The 15,590-nt window shown below is 33.2% G+C and overlaps 3 protein-coding genes across 4 annotated transcripts; 1 reads left to right on the plus strand and 2 right to left on the minus strand.

The window, feature by feature from the left end:
• The first annotated feature begins 236 nt into the window (after positions 1–236).
• LOC101249805 (CBL-interacting serine/threonine-protein kinase 1) lies at positions 237–7,316 on the plus strand. 2 transcript variants are annotated; one of them, XM_004252906.5, is made up of 12 exons: positions 237–656; positions 2,022–2,084; positions 3,794–3,865; positions 4,245–4,352; positions 4,444–4,524; positions 4,824–5,003; positions 5,325–5,546; positions 6,023–6,130; positions 6,215–6,331; positions 6,551–6,613; positions 6,699–6,773; positions 6,956–7,316. In XM_004252906.5, the coding sequence occupies exons 1-12, from the start codon at positions 435–437 to the stop codon at positions 7,046–7,048; spliced, it is 1,404 nt and encodes a 467-aa protein (XP_004252954.1). In that variant the 5' UTR covers positions 237–434; the 3' UTR covers positions 7,049–7,316. The 2 variants fall into 2 exon arrangements, with proteins under 2 accessions (XP_004252954.1, XP_019067111.1); XM_019211566.3 differs by lacking the exon at positions 5,325–5,546.
• A 695-nt stretch (positions 7,317–8,011) lies between these two features.
• On the minus strand, positions 8,012–11,920 carry LOC101250287 (probable GTP diphosphokinase CRSH, chloroplastic). Its single transcript, XM_010316428.4, has 4 exons — positions 11,374–11,920; positions 9,010–9,942; positions 8,576–8,860; positions 8,012–8,433 (listed from the first exon to the last, which is right to left on the minus strand). Exons 1-4 carry the CDS (start codon positions 11,764–11,766, stop codon positions 8,299–8,301), a joined length of 1,746 nt encoding a protein of 581 aa, XP_010314730.1. The 5' UTR covers positions 11,767–11,920; the 3' UTR covers positions 8,012–8,298.
• Positions 11,921–12,451: 531 nt separating this feature from the next.
• Positions 12,452–15,133, minus strand: LOC101249536 (pyruvate dehydrogenase (acetyl-transferring) kinase, mitochondrial-like). The gene is made up of 6 exons (XM_004252904.5): positions 14,649–15,133; positions 13,893–14,148; positions 13,611–13,791; positions 13,365–13,512; positions 13,054–13,270; positions 12,452–12,732 (listed from the first exon to the last, which is right to left on the minus strand). The coding sequence occupies exons 1-6, from the start codon at positions 14,889–14,891 to the stop codon at positions 12,674–12,676; spliced, it is 1,104 nt and encodes a 367-aa protein (XP_004252952.1). The 5' UTR covers positions 14,892–15,133; the 3' UTR covers positions 12,452–12,673.
• Positions 15,134–15,590: the final 457 nt, after the last annotated feature.

Genomic DNA, 15,590 nt, shown 5'->3' on the forward strand with positions numbered 1-15,590 from the left:
CATATTGATTGAACTTAGATCAAATCGTATTTTTTTATTTTTAATTAAAAATTTTCAAGGCAAATTTTTTTTCCATCAATATATGCATTACAATATTTCACAAGATATATCCCGTATTTTTCTTAAAAATAGATTTTTAATTGATAAAACGAAAAAATTAAAGACCTATCCATTTGTAGATTCCGCAAAAATTTCCACGTTATAATAGTGGCCCAATTAAACTAGTATAAAACCTCAACGCACTCCATTGACGAAATGAGCCATTGAAGAAAACTTCAAACTTCAAAAACACAAAAATCCAAATCGTGCATCTCATTCTATCTTCATATCAAATTTCTTCAAAATCAAATCAAAAAAAAAACCCAGAAAATCAAAAGGGGTTTATACAAATCCCCCCAATTTTTTTTTTTGCAATTTTTCGAATTCAGTGGGAAATGGTACTGATTCAGCATCAACAACAGCAGCAGGAAGAAGAAATAGTACGAAGAGAAAGAGGGAAAAAGGGAATGCGAGTAGGGAAATACGAGCTTGGAAGAACACTAGGAGAAGGTAATTTTGGGAAAGTGAAGTTCGCTAAGCATACAGATTCAGCCAAATCTTTTGCTATTAAGATTTTGGAGAAGAATCGGATCCAGGATCTTCGAATTACTGATCAGGTCTGTTATCGTTCTTCTCTCTCTATTTGTTTTTTTCGATCGGATTTTGAATTTAGACGTTGTGAATTTTGATTGTGATGGAGCTACGTAGAATCGAGGGGTTTAGTTTGAATCTAATTTTCTCCTTTGTTTGCTCTGTTTTTTCTCTCTCTAAATTGTTTATTTTAGGTTTTATTGGTCGGAGCTATGTAAAATTGAGGGGTTTAGTTTGAATCCTTTCTTCATTTTCTCCTTTCTTGCTCTGTTTTTCTCTCTTCGGATTGTTTATGTGGATTTTATTCGATCAGAATTAGATAAAATCGAGAGATTTAGTTTAAATCATTCTTCTTTTTGTCCTTTTTCTCTTTGTTTTTTGTGTTAGATTTGAATTTTAGACGTTGTGAGTTTTGATGGGGCAGAGCTAGGTGGAGTCGAGGGATGTTTAGTTGAATTATTAGTTTTTTTTGGCTCTTCTTTACTCCACATTGTTCTAGATTTTATTAGGTTAGCGTCGAATTTAGGTAGAATCGAGGGGTCAAGTTTGAATCATCTTGTCCTTTATTTTTATTTTATATTTTTTGTGTATTTGTCCACGAGTGGATCCATGAAGAACCGATGATTCATTTGAGCTATGTGAAAAATTACATTATTTATATACTATATATAATTAATTATTATTTGTTGTATATATCAAACTTCTTCGGGCATTTATCTTTTTTCATATTTTAAATTTTTTAATGAAAATTTTAGTCTCATCATATATGAGAATTTCGAAATTTAGTTATTGTTAATTTTGATTGAGATGAAGTTGGATAGAGCTAAGAGGTTTAGCTGGATTCTCTTTGTTCAAAAATCGTATTGCAGGAAGAAATCGAAATTATTTGGTTATATATGAATTATTGAATAATATAACTTCGATACGAGGGAAATTTTTTCTTTCCCTTCTTTATTCTTCCATTTTTGTTTTCGCGAGTTGAATAGTCAGATATTTTAAATTTTTATTGGGATGACGCTAAATAGAATCGAAAGGCTAATTTGTATTAAATTTTATGCACGTAGACATAAGATCTGACAATTAAACACTAATTTTGTCTCTACTACTTAGGTAAGATGGGGTAGATAATTGGTCTCTTTCGATTCACAAATATAAATTAATTTGTATATTCGAACAAAGATATAAAATGAAACCACAAAAATTATAGAACAAGATTCTATTTTTGTGTTCTTTGATGAAAAGTAGCTAAAGGGGAAAAATGATGATAGATTCACTAAAATAGTAAGTGGTAGAATGATTTTATTGTCACTATCTAATAGGATTTTTGTTATTTATTTCTCTTCGATTTAGTTAGCTTTTAAATCTTTATGATTATATTATTTTTTGTACAGATAAAGAGGGAAATCCGAACTTTAAAAGTTCTCAAGCATCCAAATGTGGTTAGATTATACGAGGTATATTAATTTTAGCAGTAATATTTAATACAGATAAATTTTTACGATCCTATTATTTTTCATATCAAATTTGAATTTGAATAAGTCATCTCTATCTTCTTGTTTATTTCTTCTTCTTTTTTTTTTTTTTTATAAAAAGAATATTATTTTTATTATTATCTTTTTATTCTCTATTTGAATATTATACAAAATGCAAAATATTCATGTTTTGCTTTGAGGAAAGAATAACTTGTTCACAACTTTACATTTAAGAGATTCTTTTCTTCCTTTACTTCAAATCGATTTAAAATATGAAATTTAAAATCTTAGAAATAAAATATATTTATTATTATAATAGATAAAAATTAATACTAACAAAATACATTACTTAATGTTGAAGTTAATTAGGAAAGAATCTTTTCATTTTGAAATAGAAATATTGTGCCTTGTAATACGTGTTTATATTGATCTTATCGTAAAAAGAAATTTGTTTGCGCAGTAAAATCTACTTTTAAATAAATAAAAATATATTTGTGTTTGGATTATTCAATTTTTTTCTTTAAAAAATAGATGATTGGATTAGGTAAATATAATTTGAATTTGAATTTAAGAAGGTTTATATATTTTTGAATTGTAAAACGATTTCGTATTTACATTAATGAGTGTTTTGTATATTAATAAAAAGGATATTATTTTAGTGAAAAATAAAAAATATCTCCCTTATTTAACTCTAAGCTTGAACACGAGATTTTTTATTAGAAACGATAGAAATTTATTTATCCCACCACATTCTTTAGTGATTAATTAGTATCCTATCTGTCTCAATTTTTGTGACACAATTTTTTTTTCCATCTTTAAAAAAATGATTCCTTTTATATTTAATAACATTATAACTTCAAATTTATTGTTTATAAAATGATTCATAAATTATAGTCATACAACATTTATGACTTATTTTAAATCAAAATTTTTTAAAAAATTCTTTCTTTCTTATACGACATACAACATCGTATATTTCAAAATGAAGAAAATATTAAATTCTGAAATTCACTTAGCTTAATTTTTTAATTAGAAAAAATCATTAATAAATTTACAATCTTGACAAAAATTCTCGTCAAATTTAATTAATTTTATCTATAAGCTGGCTCGGACACTTCGTCTAGTTGATTAGAGAGAAGAAAAACATGGATGAGGATACCCTAGCCATCATCATCCACATTTTGACTTTATGTAAATATCCTATTTTTTTTTATCTATAAAAGTCTTTATTGGTTATTTGTGATTAGGTCTATTAAAAAAAAAAAGGGTAATTAGGTCCCACTCTCATCTCTAAGATGAGAATAGACCATTTGGTACAAATTTAGCCACACAATAATCAAAGGCCCAACAACTTGGGGTGCTATATTTAATTTTGGCATTGACTACATTTTTACTTTTTTTAGTAGCAATATGATCTATCTAGAGTTTCAAATTTCACATGTAAAACGTTATGATAATGACTTCTTTTATCACGGGATTGAAAATTGACTATTTGTGAATTGTATCGTTCTTTTTGGTAGAGCGTGGGAATTTTTAAGTTTCAGAAAATGACAATGTAAAAATAAGTATTACAAGTCAAATTTGCTATAGTTTTTAAGTGATCTGATTGTGTAAATATACGAGTCAAATTTATTGTAGTTTTCAAGTGATATGATTGTGTAAATATTTTTTTCTTTGACATGTGTAAACAGGTATTAGCGAGCAAAACCAAGATTTATATGGTGTTGGAATATGTAAATGGTGGTGAATTATTTGACAGAATAGTAAGTAGATTTTTCTAATGACATAATACATTAACGTAACATTTAACTTCGTCTGATTTGCTATTTATGCACTTCAATTTTGAGTATACACAAATAGATGCTTAAATTTGTATAAAGATAAACAATTAGACACGCGCCTTACGTGGCAATTTGCATCCTATGTGTATTATGCCACGTAGAATACATGTGTCCACTTGTTCAGCTTCATACAAGTTTTAATGTCTACTTGTGCATACTGAAAGTTGAAAGACATAAATGTCAGTTGAGATCAAATTAAAATACATATTTATGTATTATATCTTTCTTAATTTGCCATTAGCTTGTTTTTTTTTTTTTTTTTGCATTAAATCAACTAATCTTCATTGATCCTCATTGATAGGCTACTAAAGGTAAACTTTCAGAAACACTAGGCAGAAAATTATTTCAACAATTAATTGATGGTGTTAGTTATTGCCATGACAAAGGTGTCTTCCATAGGGACCTCAAGGTAAATATAGAACAAAAAATGTAACATTTCTTTTTTAAAATTATAGTTTCTTCATGTTGTATATATTAATACTTGTTTTCACAAAATGCAGCTAGAGAATGTTCTCATTGATGGAGGCAGAAACATAAAGATAACAGATTTTGGACTAAGTGCATTGCCTCAACATCTTAGGGTATGGTACATAACTTGTGACTACTAATAGTTGAGGCGAATCTAGCGTTTAGAGTCAACACTTTTAGAATGAATGTAATCAATTATATATTTAGAGGGACTAATACGAAATGTCTTAATTTTACCTTCGTTATACTTTGTTGTAATATATACACTTGTTGTTCACAAATCATAACTTGTTGACTAGCTTTTGATCCGCCTCTGACTATTAGTTGAGCGACCCTCTTGTTCATTTACTTTACCATAAAAACATGTTTTTTTTGCTGTCAAGCTAAGTTAGCTCTTCTTATTCATCTGTAGGATGATGGCTTGTTGCATACAACATGTGGTAGTCCCAACTATGTTGCTCCTGAAGTTCTTTCTAACAGAGGCTATAATGGTGCAACATCAGATACTTGGTCTTGTGGTGTCATTTTATATGTCATCCTCACTGGCTTTTTACCCTTTGATGATAGAAATCTTGCAGTGCTTTATCAAAAGGTTAGCTTTTTTCTTCTCTAGTGCGTGCACGCGTGTAGTGGCAAATCCAGAATTTAGACGTTGTGAGTTTGATGATGTATGCGTTTGACTTGTTTTTCGCGCACATATAGAGAGATATATCCTAAAACACCAACTCCCATTTGGCCATATATTTTGAACTTGAAATTTTTCTGAAGCAAGTCCAAAATCTATGGACAAACGCTAGCTAAGTTCTGTATTGTTATTTGTTGGATCTGCTACTATACATGTTGCTATGTGTTTTATATGGAGTCGTCTTTGGTAGAGAAGTTTTTAATATTGTTTTTAGGGATTGTGAATCAGATTTTTAAAGGGGATGCTCCAATACCAAAGTGGTTATCACAAGGAGCAAAGAATCTTATAAAGAGGATTCTTGATCCAAATCCACAAACTAGAATAACAATGGCAGAGATTAAAGAAGATGAATGGTTTAAACAAAACTATACTCCTACAAATCCTGATGAAGAAGAAGTGGAAAGTGATGATACATCCTCAGATGATGAAGTGTTGACAATACATGAAGCAGTATGATCTTTGATCTTTACATAGTTTGTCCATCTCTTGCATTATCTCGTGTTTATCGAACTGTGTGATTATCTCATCTAAAAACCTAGTTATATCTTCAACATGCTCAGTTTTGATGGCTGAGTACGTTAAAATTCTTTTTGATAATGCATGACCATGAGAATTTGAATCCCAAGACTTGTGTCTACTATTAAATACATGGTAGAGAGGATACAATTTCATTTACTTCGTTATTTCATTATGCTCGTGTCTGTTGAATTGTGTGACCATCTCGTTTAAGAAGATCATCTCACACCTCCATCATGTGTTGATCATACGCTTTTTGATGGCCGAGCATGTAAAAATTCTTTTTGATATGGCTGACCGTGAGATTTGAACCTTGGACTTCACTATGATAACATGTTTATTTACTTAATTATATCTTCAACAGTGTCGTGATTTTTGACTAATTGATCTTTCTTTATATCCTTGGACAGCCACTTGACATAGAAAGAAATCCAGAATCACCTTCTGTCATCAATAATGCCTTTCAACTTATAGGAATGTCCTCATGCCTTGATCTATCTGGATTTTTTGAAAATGAGGTAAGCTCTTAACCTTAATTTATTCGAATCATACGATGATCGATCGATAAAATACCTAGACATAATTACTTGGAATTCATCTAGGATGTTTCTGAGAGGAAGATCAGGTTCACATCTAATCTCTCTCCAAAAGAACTGCTAGATAGGATTGAGAATCTAGCTGTTCAAATGGGATTTCAAGTCCAGAAAAAACCTGGAAAGGTTAGTACATATATGTTCATATGTTGTCTCTTGTGTCTTCATAAATGTTGTGTCTTTGCTTTCGTGAGTCAAGGGTCTATCAAAAACAGCCTCTCTACTTGTCACGGTAGGGGTAAGGTCCACGTACACTCTACCCTCCCCATTCCCTACTTGTGGGACTATACCGGATATGTTGTTGTTGTCATCGTTGTAAAACCTTGTTTATGTGTTTTGTTGTAGTTAAAAGTATTGCTAGAGAACAAAGGTCAAAAAACACAAGCAAGTCTTTCAATAGTAGTAGAGGTAAGTAACATTTAAGATACTCAACTCCTCTTTTTTTCATGAACACCAAAGTAGCAAAAATCCAACATTTTTACAAAATTTTCAGGTTTTCGAGATTAGTACATCCTTGTATGTTGTAGAGTTACAGAAATCTTCCGGGGATTCTGCAGTATATAGACAGGTACATATATCTACACCCTCGTCAACATTAGTAACAATCAGAGACGGATCCAGGACAGGTTCTATGGATTCAACTAAACTCATTGCTTTCAGCTCGATCATTGAATCCATAGACTCGAGATCCTAGATCTGCTCTTATCCTCAAACCTCAAGACACTAATCAATATATTTTTCATTTCACAGTTGTGTAATAAATTATCAGATGAACTGGGAGTCCAGCAAAGTGAAGAACTACTGACTAATCTAATTGTGAAAGATGGAAATCATACCAGTTAGCAAGCCCATTCTTTATCGTCGGAGAAGCAAGAATTACCTCAACAACTGAGAGTAACAGAGTAGAAGACAGCAAATGAGATGCAACTATAAATATAAGTCTATTGTAATGTTCATATAACTGGTGTTGGATAAGAAAATTCCGCAGTAAATATAAGTTTCTTTTGTTTTCCCCCTCTGCTAACTCTGAAGCAGCTGTTATTTTGTACACATAATTTTGCTAAAGAAGGCACAATGGAACTATCAATAAAGGGCAAAAAAAGTTAACTTAGATAGACATCATGTCTTTACTTTATACTTGGTGTTATCTTGCCTCACTCTTTGCTACACACTATTATGAATTATTATGTGGTCGGCAAGCTTTTCTTTCTACGAGCAACCTATCAAAATTTGGGTTTTTTCTCGTTGTATTCAAGAGAAATAGTCCTAAAGAAATTCCGGAGGGCCAGTAACACACGGTTCGAATCTTGGTGGATAATGGGTCCGCTCCCTCTACCCCTATTAAATACCAGTTTTTTCGTCAGCAGCAATAGGCAGTGGCGGAGCCAGAATTTTAATTAACGGGGTTCAAATATAAAGAAGTGATCACATAAAGAAGTCAAAGGGGGTTAAGCATCAACTATATATACACAAAAGTTAATTCCAACCATGCATTAACATTCTAACTTTCCGTCAAAGCGGGTTCATCTTCTTATTAGGTCCGCCCTGACAACAGGGTTCTAACTTGTAGCGTGTTCACATCACGTGCTCTTACCACTAAACTAAAGCCCCATAGATGGGTTTTACCTTTTTCTTCAATATTTAGACAACCTATGAGACATATACATGACAGTTAGAAATATCTAATCTCATTAGGAAAGCATTACCAAATTTTCTGGTCGTTGGAAATAAAATAAGCATCACAGAAATATTGTTTCGAGATCCAAATACTATTCCGAAGAATGAGACCATACAACCAGGGACAAATTTTCCAATTCAAATGATACACTACAAGTATATTTATTCACTCAAATGTGTACATTCTATTCATAAAAACACTATGTACAAGAGTTGTACAGAAATGATACATGTTACAACATACAGATACATTATATTTGATTGAGACCGTGCACAGATAACTATTATACAGAGGGATCAAGTATCTTTCCCTGGAAAGATATCTATTTTGAGGCTTCAATAATCCCCAGTATAGCGCCACGGCCTTTTCAATAAATACATACATAAAGAACACAGATTTAACAGAATTTACTAATTTAATTTGTTACCAGACTACCTTGCTCTTTACTGTACAGTTGAATCAAACCGGTGTCGTTTGCCAATTGCAGCTTAGCATTTAACAGTGTTTGGTAATGATCATCTCTGTCTTCTATATTCCGGATGAATTCAACCTGAAACAACATTAGTATTATAGTCAAAAGTTGAACGTGTTAGAGAATGACTCACGTAGGAACTTTTTTATATGTCATCCAAGAGCAAAAAACTGTTCAAGGTAATTTGAAAGTTTAAATGATTTAATATTAGTTCATGTACCTGATTCTGAAATATATCAAATTCATCTGAGCTCAGAAAACCATCACTGTTTGAATCGAGAAGTTGCATCATCTCCCGCGCATCATCTCCTGGGGCACCGAGCTCTTCCATCACTTCCATAAGTTCGTCGATGCTTATTTTACCATCTCCATTCTTGTCAAGAAGACGGAACACCCTGCCTCTCTTGTCAATTTCCAGACCTTTTTGATTCGCCGAAGGAAAATCTCTAAGACGCAATGCTGCAAGCTCTGCTGCAGCGATCATGATTGCCTTTAGATGTCTCGCCTATGTATGATTTGACGACAAACAACATAAGTATAGACGAAAGTGCAGGGGTAAGGTTTGTGTACATCCTCCCTTCCCCAGATAAGTATGTTGTTGTTTATGTTTGAAATATGTTGGCATTACGAAATGGAATCTAATACGATGTTTACCTCTTCAGGATCAGTAACACCGCCCTTGTACAATGCATGAGATGCTGGCCCTCCAGATGCTAGCATATCCATTTCTTCTGTTCGTATTTGAATTTCCATTAGCGGTCTAGTCCGTCCATTTTCACTGGTATCAACAGCCATGTGCAAACTTCTATATCCATTAGCCTTAGGCCTTAAGATATAGTCCTTTGACCTACTTGGTATCTCTTCCCACAAAGATTGGACAACTTCACGTGCTCTGTAGCAAGCCTTTTCCCCGATTTCCGACTCATCTACTCCTGATATAGGAGTCAATACAACTCGTAGACCTAAGATGTCATTCACCTCTTCAAGCTTCCGACCATCTCTCAAGAGTTTCTTCATGGTGCTATAACGACTTTTATAACGACCCTCAACAGATATCTTACTCACCATTTCATTTAATGGTGGATCAGATTTGAGGGACTGAAGCAGCTGCTCCTTGCAGATATCTATCAGAGGCTTATTTCCAGACTCGTGACTTCTCAACCATGCATCAAGATATAGATATGAGTAAGGAAACAAGTACCTAAAAGAAAGATCCTCGAGTTCAAGAGATAATAGGTTAGTTCCGATGGCATGCGCTAGAGGAGCATGTAGTTTCATAACCTCAAGTGCTATCATCTGCTGCCGGTACCTAGGTAAATAATCAAGGTGTCTCATCATATCGAGCTTGATAGCCAGGTCTAATACTAATGCCCTGACATCATAGTAGGTCAGACAAAATTTCCTCAATGCAGTTGCGCTATCATCATCCAATACTTCTACCTTTAAGGCCATATGCTTCACACGCAAGCTTTCATGCATTAAATGAGCAGTACTGGTACCAATCCGATCCCTCACATCATATATTGATATAGCACCTGTCTCTAGAACTTCTCTTAGTAGCCCAGTGGATATAACTTCAGCATCCATCTGTAACAAATGGCAAATACCTTTTAGCTTTCACTTAAATTGAGCATGCACACGCAACACACACAGAGGGCGCAGTAGCAAGCTTCCAAGAATGGGGTTACAAAGTCATGCTTTTGATTCTGAATCAGCAGGTGGTGCATCTGAAGAAAATTATCGAGAAAACCATGTTCGGTTATAAATATATGCTACCGCGTTATTGTTGGATCAGATCATCACTCCAAAAATGTATATTTTTAACCAACAAAAATATTTACAAGAGATTGGAACAACTCCAACTGACATTACCATAATTCTGGCTACACTAAAAAACAATCAATCAATCAACTAGGCATGTTAGTCACGATGGAACAACACAACAACAATATCACATCAAAGTTCAAGTGTGAATAGTTTAATGAAATTAAATTCTTGAAAGTCATCAATGCTGTGGAGAAATAGAATGTAGAACGTCTTAAAATGGACAGAATGCTACATAAACACCAAGTCCACAAAATGTTTGACATGTGTAGTACTTTTTTCATAATTTTGATCATCATAACTCATTGAAACGGATGTTAGATTGTTAGCAAAAAAAAGTATTCTCTCATTCGTTTACTACTCCCCATAAAATTACCATTAACCATTTACATTGACTTGTAGCACTAAATTAACTAATATAAGGCAAACATACAAATATATGAGTACTTTCCGTATATATATTGTTAAATCATAAAAAATCTATTTGTTCAACACATTAAGTAAAGGTAGAACATTTGGAGCTAATTTCCATCTACTTTACTCTATTTCCTCCTCCTTCATCTCGTCTTCATAAAAATAATTCTACTAGTTTATACTCCGCCAAAAATGGCTTTTTCACTTAAATTGTCTAATAACTAGTCTTGGTCCATCGAAATTTAACCCATTGTATTCAAAACTATTTTGCCACATAAAAATGACTGAACTTTACCCTCTATAATAGTAATTAGTAAGTAACAAAACTATTTTCCGACATAATTCGCTCCCGTTTGGCCTTCGAAGTTGAAACTTGAAAAGACGAGTTTTTCAAGTTGTGGTTTTTTGAATTTAAAATTCTGTTTGGACATCCATTTTACTTGGGAAAAAATCAAAAACTTTGTAAGTGAAAGTTCCAAAAACTATTTCATTACCAAACAGATATCAAGATAAACTTACAAAAATCTATAGTCAACCGCTAGCAAAAAACGGATCTTTACACATGGTAACATCAAAAATTAGCTTGATAGATAAAGTTCAGTTAACTTTAAACTTATAATGTCACATATCAATAGTAATCTAACTTAACCAACACTATAAACATCGAATACGAATAAATTTTACAGACTATTTACTGTCACATTCAAATAATAACATCAAAGTCAGCTAGATTAGTAAGTTCAGAGCTATAAACATCGAGTGCGAGTAAATTCTTTTCACCTGCAAATCAGCTAAAATGACAGCAACAGATAGAGCTTTCGATATCGGAGATCGGCCATCGGGTGCAAGTGGAAGTGACTGAAGAATCGGAATACACAATTTAAGAGTTTTAAACAGCAATCGAGAAGAGCTAGTAGAAAGAACACTAGTATCCATTCTTTCAGTTAGCTCATTAAAAGCACCCACTAACTCCACTACCATTTTCCCGCCGGACTGTTCCGGCGCCGCCACCACTGCTGAAACCCTCGCGGAGGAGGATATCTGGGTCTTACAACTCCGATTCCGGCGCCGGCGCCGGCGGAAGTAATTTGGGGTTTTGGAGAAGAGTAAGTGTGGGGATTTTTTAGTATTTGAGGGGAAATTGAGAGTGTAATCGCTTAAGTAGAGCTCCATAATGAATGGAGAAATGGGTTATGGTGATTTTGAAGATGGAAGAAGAATCGCCATGGATGAATTTTTGGTGAATTTACAGAGAAATCAAGAATTGAGAGAAATGTGGAAGAAGAAAGTAGACTTTTTTTTTTCTATGGATAGTGGCATGCCACGTGTTATATATATATATATATATATATATATATATATATATATATATATATATATATATATATATATATATATATATATATACTTTGTTTGATTAAATTTGAATTTGTGTTTGAGTCGAGAATTAAGAAAGAAAGATAGATAAGTCTTCAATATTTGTGTGGACGTAAATTTATTTAATATGGGTAAAATGGACATTTAAAAGTTAAATTGAAGCACGAATTGTAGATTGGTTGAATATTTGTAAATGTATTCGTGAAAAGTCAAAATTCAAAAAGCACATTCTACGAGCCTTATTTTCGGCCTGTAGTTGGATTTACGACATGTGATTAGGTTTGTGGAAATCAACCCTAAAAATAAGTTTCAGGACTTCATTTAAATTACGGTCCGTAAGAATCAGCCCAAAAATTTAATTTTTGAAAGTTGGTTTTACGAGTCTAGTAGTCTATGGATCGTGAGTAGAGTTTGTAGTTGTCAGACTCAAAAAAGTTTTCTGCGATAATCGTTTTTGTAAAGTTTTAAACCAGACATAAAATTAGACGAAAAGCAACAGACTAAACACTTCATAAAAATTAATTCTTACATTACCAATCTCTACTTTACTAATCCGTACGTTACTAATCTCTATGCTGTTAATCTTAATCTTTGTACCAAACGTCCCCGAGCCCTAATAGAACAAAGAGGCTTTGCTACTAACATCATTTATTTGTACCCAAAATGAGTTTTCAAAGTTCTCCCTTTGTAAGTACATTAGAATTTAAGGCAAGGGCTCTTGTGAATCTCCCAACCTCAATAGATGAAGGAATGCATCTGTACCTGCAACGAAGTTAGAGATTTCGTTATGGATGTTGAAAGTTTAATAACTACGTATACACGATATAGTTTTTTATATACGCAAATATAACTCTTCGATGAATGTAGATATGATCAATAGAGTGGTTACCATTCAAAACTAAACGATCACAACCCTTCACTCTACGTGGCTACGCTACTGTTTATGTAACATCCTTTCGTGGTTTCAATGAATGAAGCATCTCAGGCTAAGTTGCATATACACAATGCAATTATGCAGATTTCTAAACTGTTATGGACTGTCATGACAACGATGATATAATATCGAAGAATAAGGTATCATACCATAGCCTTCCATCGATAGAATCTGCAAATCTCCTCCAAAGTAACGAGCATATAAACGACTTATTGGAATTCCATATCCATAACCAGCCATGGTGCAGGCTGTAGCTGCACCAGTAGATGTGAAGTCTTCGTCCAGCGGATTCTCAGCTGTACTGTAGAGATATGTAAAGATTTTGGGAAGGCCACTTCTTGGTATTCCACCTCCTTCATCAGAAATCTGTATCAAAACGAGCATACTTAGTAAGTTTCCGAGATAAAGAGGAACAAGTCTGCAATGATAAGGAACTTTCTGCAACGAAAAGAGGTCATGCCTTAATGGTGACATCCTCTAAACCACCAGCAACTATTATACGAATAGGAGGGGCCTCATCGTGAGAATCCATGAATCGTTCTTGTACAGCACGAGCAGAGTTCTTTACCAACTCAAATACCATCATATGCAGATGAGATGGAACATAACTGCAGATAAAAAAACATAAAACAAAGAAATATAGGACCTAACAGAACATCGTTTTGTATAACGAATGATATGGTCATGATTTAAGAAGAAAACATACGGGAATGTCAAATTAGGATCTCCGTAAATGTTAACTGCAGGTGCACTGCCATATTCACGTAAGCACATACTCCGTGCATCCTCACTGGCATCGCGTGCAACCTCCAGAGGAGACATTTTTGTATGTATATATCCCACACAGTTGGGAAGTGGATTCGGATCATGTAAGGCTACGTGCTGCCCTGCATTTAACGAAAACTTATCTGTAAAACCACATTTGTTGAAATGAAACAACTTATACAAGATAAAGATCGATGTTAGAAGAATTAAGCCAGGAGCTAACCGATGAGCATACGAATCCCAATCCTAGATAAGTAAAATCGATCAAGAAACTGGTGTACTTCTTTCAAGTCCTTATAATCGAACTGAGGCCGTTCTTTCTTGAGTTGTTTGACTCCCAAAGCCATCATAGGAACGACGTTATTGTGCCTGACCTTGATCATCTTAACCATTTGTGTAAATTTCAACTCATCGTTTTTATCCTTTATTTCTGGATAGGATCGAAGGTCACGAAAAGAATCCAAATACCAATCACGAACCTAAAACAGAGAAAGCAGTATACAGTTCATGTACAATAGGAAGGGATCTATCCAATTTAGTCTGATCATCAAACACCAAGTTACAGAATTGCATCGACATGTATGGGAACTCGCATTTGTTGGTAATTTTAAAAGTATACATATGATTCGTAGAGCAAACTCAATTTTGGGATGCATATTGATTGATCAAACACCAGAAAAACAACAGAATTAGGTGAAAACAAACGAAATATTAACAGAAGCAACAATAAGAACGTTCTAACCACACTGACTCAAACGGTCAATAACATGGGTGAAAACCATTGGAGATCAAGATTCAAATCCCAACAACAAAGACGCGAATCAAGTTGGCTTAAACAACACCGTCATTTCTACTACTACAATGAATCTTCCAACAACATAAACAACATACAACAAATTTACAAGTAATTCATCATTTTTCACACATTTTAATTCGATGAAACCAACAAACACAATGTAAATTCCACGAGTAAACCAACCTGTAAAACAGCATTCTGCGTAGACAATCCATAAGGAAGATTTTCAAGCTCAATAACTCTACGAGCAATTCGAATAGGCAACTCTTTATGAACAAATTGAGCAGATATCAACAAATTTTTCGAAGAGCCCCCAAAATTCATCATCTGTTTTAAACTAACACCAGTTTGTTTCATGCTTCCCCATTCCTTCACCTCCTCTGCCAATTCCTTAACGACGCTATCACTCAGCTTCTTCTTCGCCATCAAACAAAACTTTTAATAAAAACACACAATTTTAACAATGATAAAGTAAGGTGCTTTATAACCTCAAAACAAAACAATACATTTCAAAAAATCCAAAAATGGGGTTCATGTTTGATTCAAGAATCCAAAAGGGGTCTAGAAAAGAAGTGATTTTTGTCAATAAATGTGGATATTAATGGAAAATTTAATTGGCCTATAAGAAAAATTTGTTCTTTCATAGCATGGAAGAAGACAGTTACTATACTTAATGCAAAGCAATAGGATGAGAAAAGGTCAAATATACTTTCTTCAGCTTCATTTAAATATACTTCTTTTGATATATTTTCGGTTACTCGTCATTTATAAATGCAAGATTTGTAATGTAAGAATTAGTGATGCAAGATTTATAATGTAAGAATTAGTTACGTAAGATTTGTCATTTAAGAATTAGTTACGCGAAATTCGATAAGATGTAGTAATTTATGTGGTAGTTATTGTAGTTGTTATTTGAATAAACATTAGATAATAGATGAATTGATTTATAGTTTTTGTATGTTTTAGTCACTAAATATTGTATTTGATGCAATAAATTGTGTCTATTACTAGCATATGAATTATTGTATTTGATAGCTTTTGCTACTCAAAAGTCATAATTGGAATGTGATGTTTGAGAGATTTTCTAGGTTTAGATTTTTCACCAATTTAATTCAACACAAAACT

Source organism: Solanum lycopersicum, chromosome 12 (genome assembly GCF_036512215.1).
Source record: "Solanum lycopersicum chromosome 12, SLM_r2.1".
Classification (NCBI taxonomy): Eukaryota; Viridiplantae; Streptophyta; class Magnoliopsida; order Solanales; family Solanaceae; genus Solanum; species Solanum lycopersicum.

Bases quoted from the DNA above. Each gene is read 5' to 3' on its own strand.
- LOC101249805 (XM_004252906.5), top strand. From the start codon at position 435: ATGGTACTGATTCAGCATCAACAACAGCAGCAGGAAGAAGAAATAGTA. The intron at 3,866-4,244 runs GTAAGTAGATTT...CCTCATTGATAG, and splicing joins GTGAATTATTTGACAGAATA to GCTACTAAAGGTAAACTTTC. The intron at 4,525-4,823 runs GTATGGTACATA...ATTCATCTGTAG, and splicing joins CATTGCCTCAACATCTTAGG to GATGATGGCTTGTTGCATAC.
- LOC101250287 (XM_010316428.4), bottom strand. From the start codon at position 11,766: ATGGAGCTCTACTTAAGCGATTACACTCTCAATTTCCCCTCAAATACT. The intron at 9,943-11,373 runs GTGAAAAGAATT...CATTTGTTACAG, and splicing joins TCATTTTAGCTGATTTGCAG to ATGGATGCTGAAGTTATATC. The intron at 8,434-8,575 runs GTACATGAACTA...ATGTTGTTTCAG, and splicing joins TTGATATATTTCAGAATCAG to GTTGAATTCATCCGGAATAT.
- LOC101249536 (XM_004252904.5), bottom strand. From the start codon at position 14,891: ATGGCGAAGAAGAAGCTGAGTGATAGCGTCGTTAAGGAATTGGCAGAG. The intron at 14,149-14,648 runs GTTGGTTTACTC...TCTCTGTTTTAG, and splicing joins CGCAGAATGCTGTTTTACAG to GTTCGTGATTGGTATTTGGA. The intron at 12,733-13,053 runs GTATGATACCTT...ACTTCGTTGCAG, and splicing joins TCTATCGATGGAAGGCTATG to GTACAGATGCATTCCTTCAT.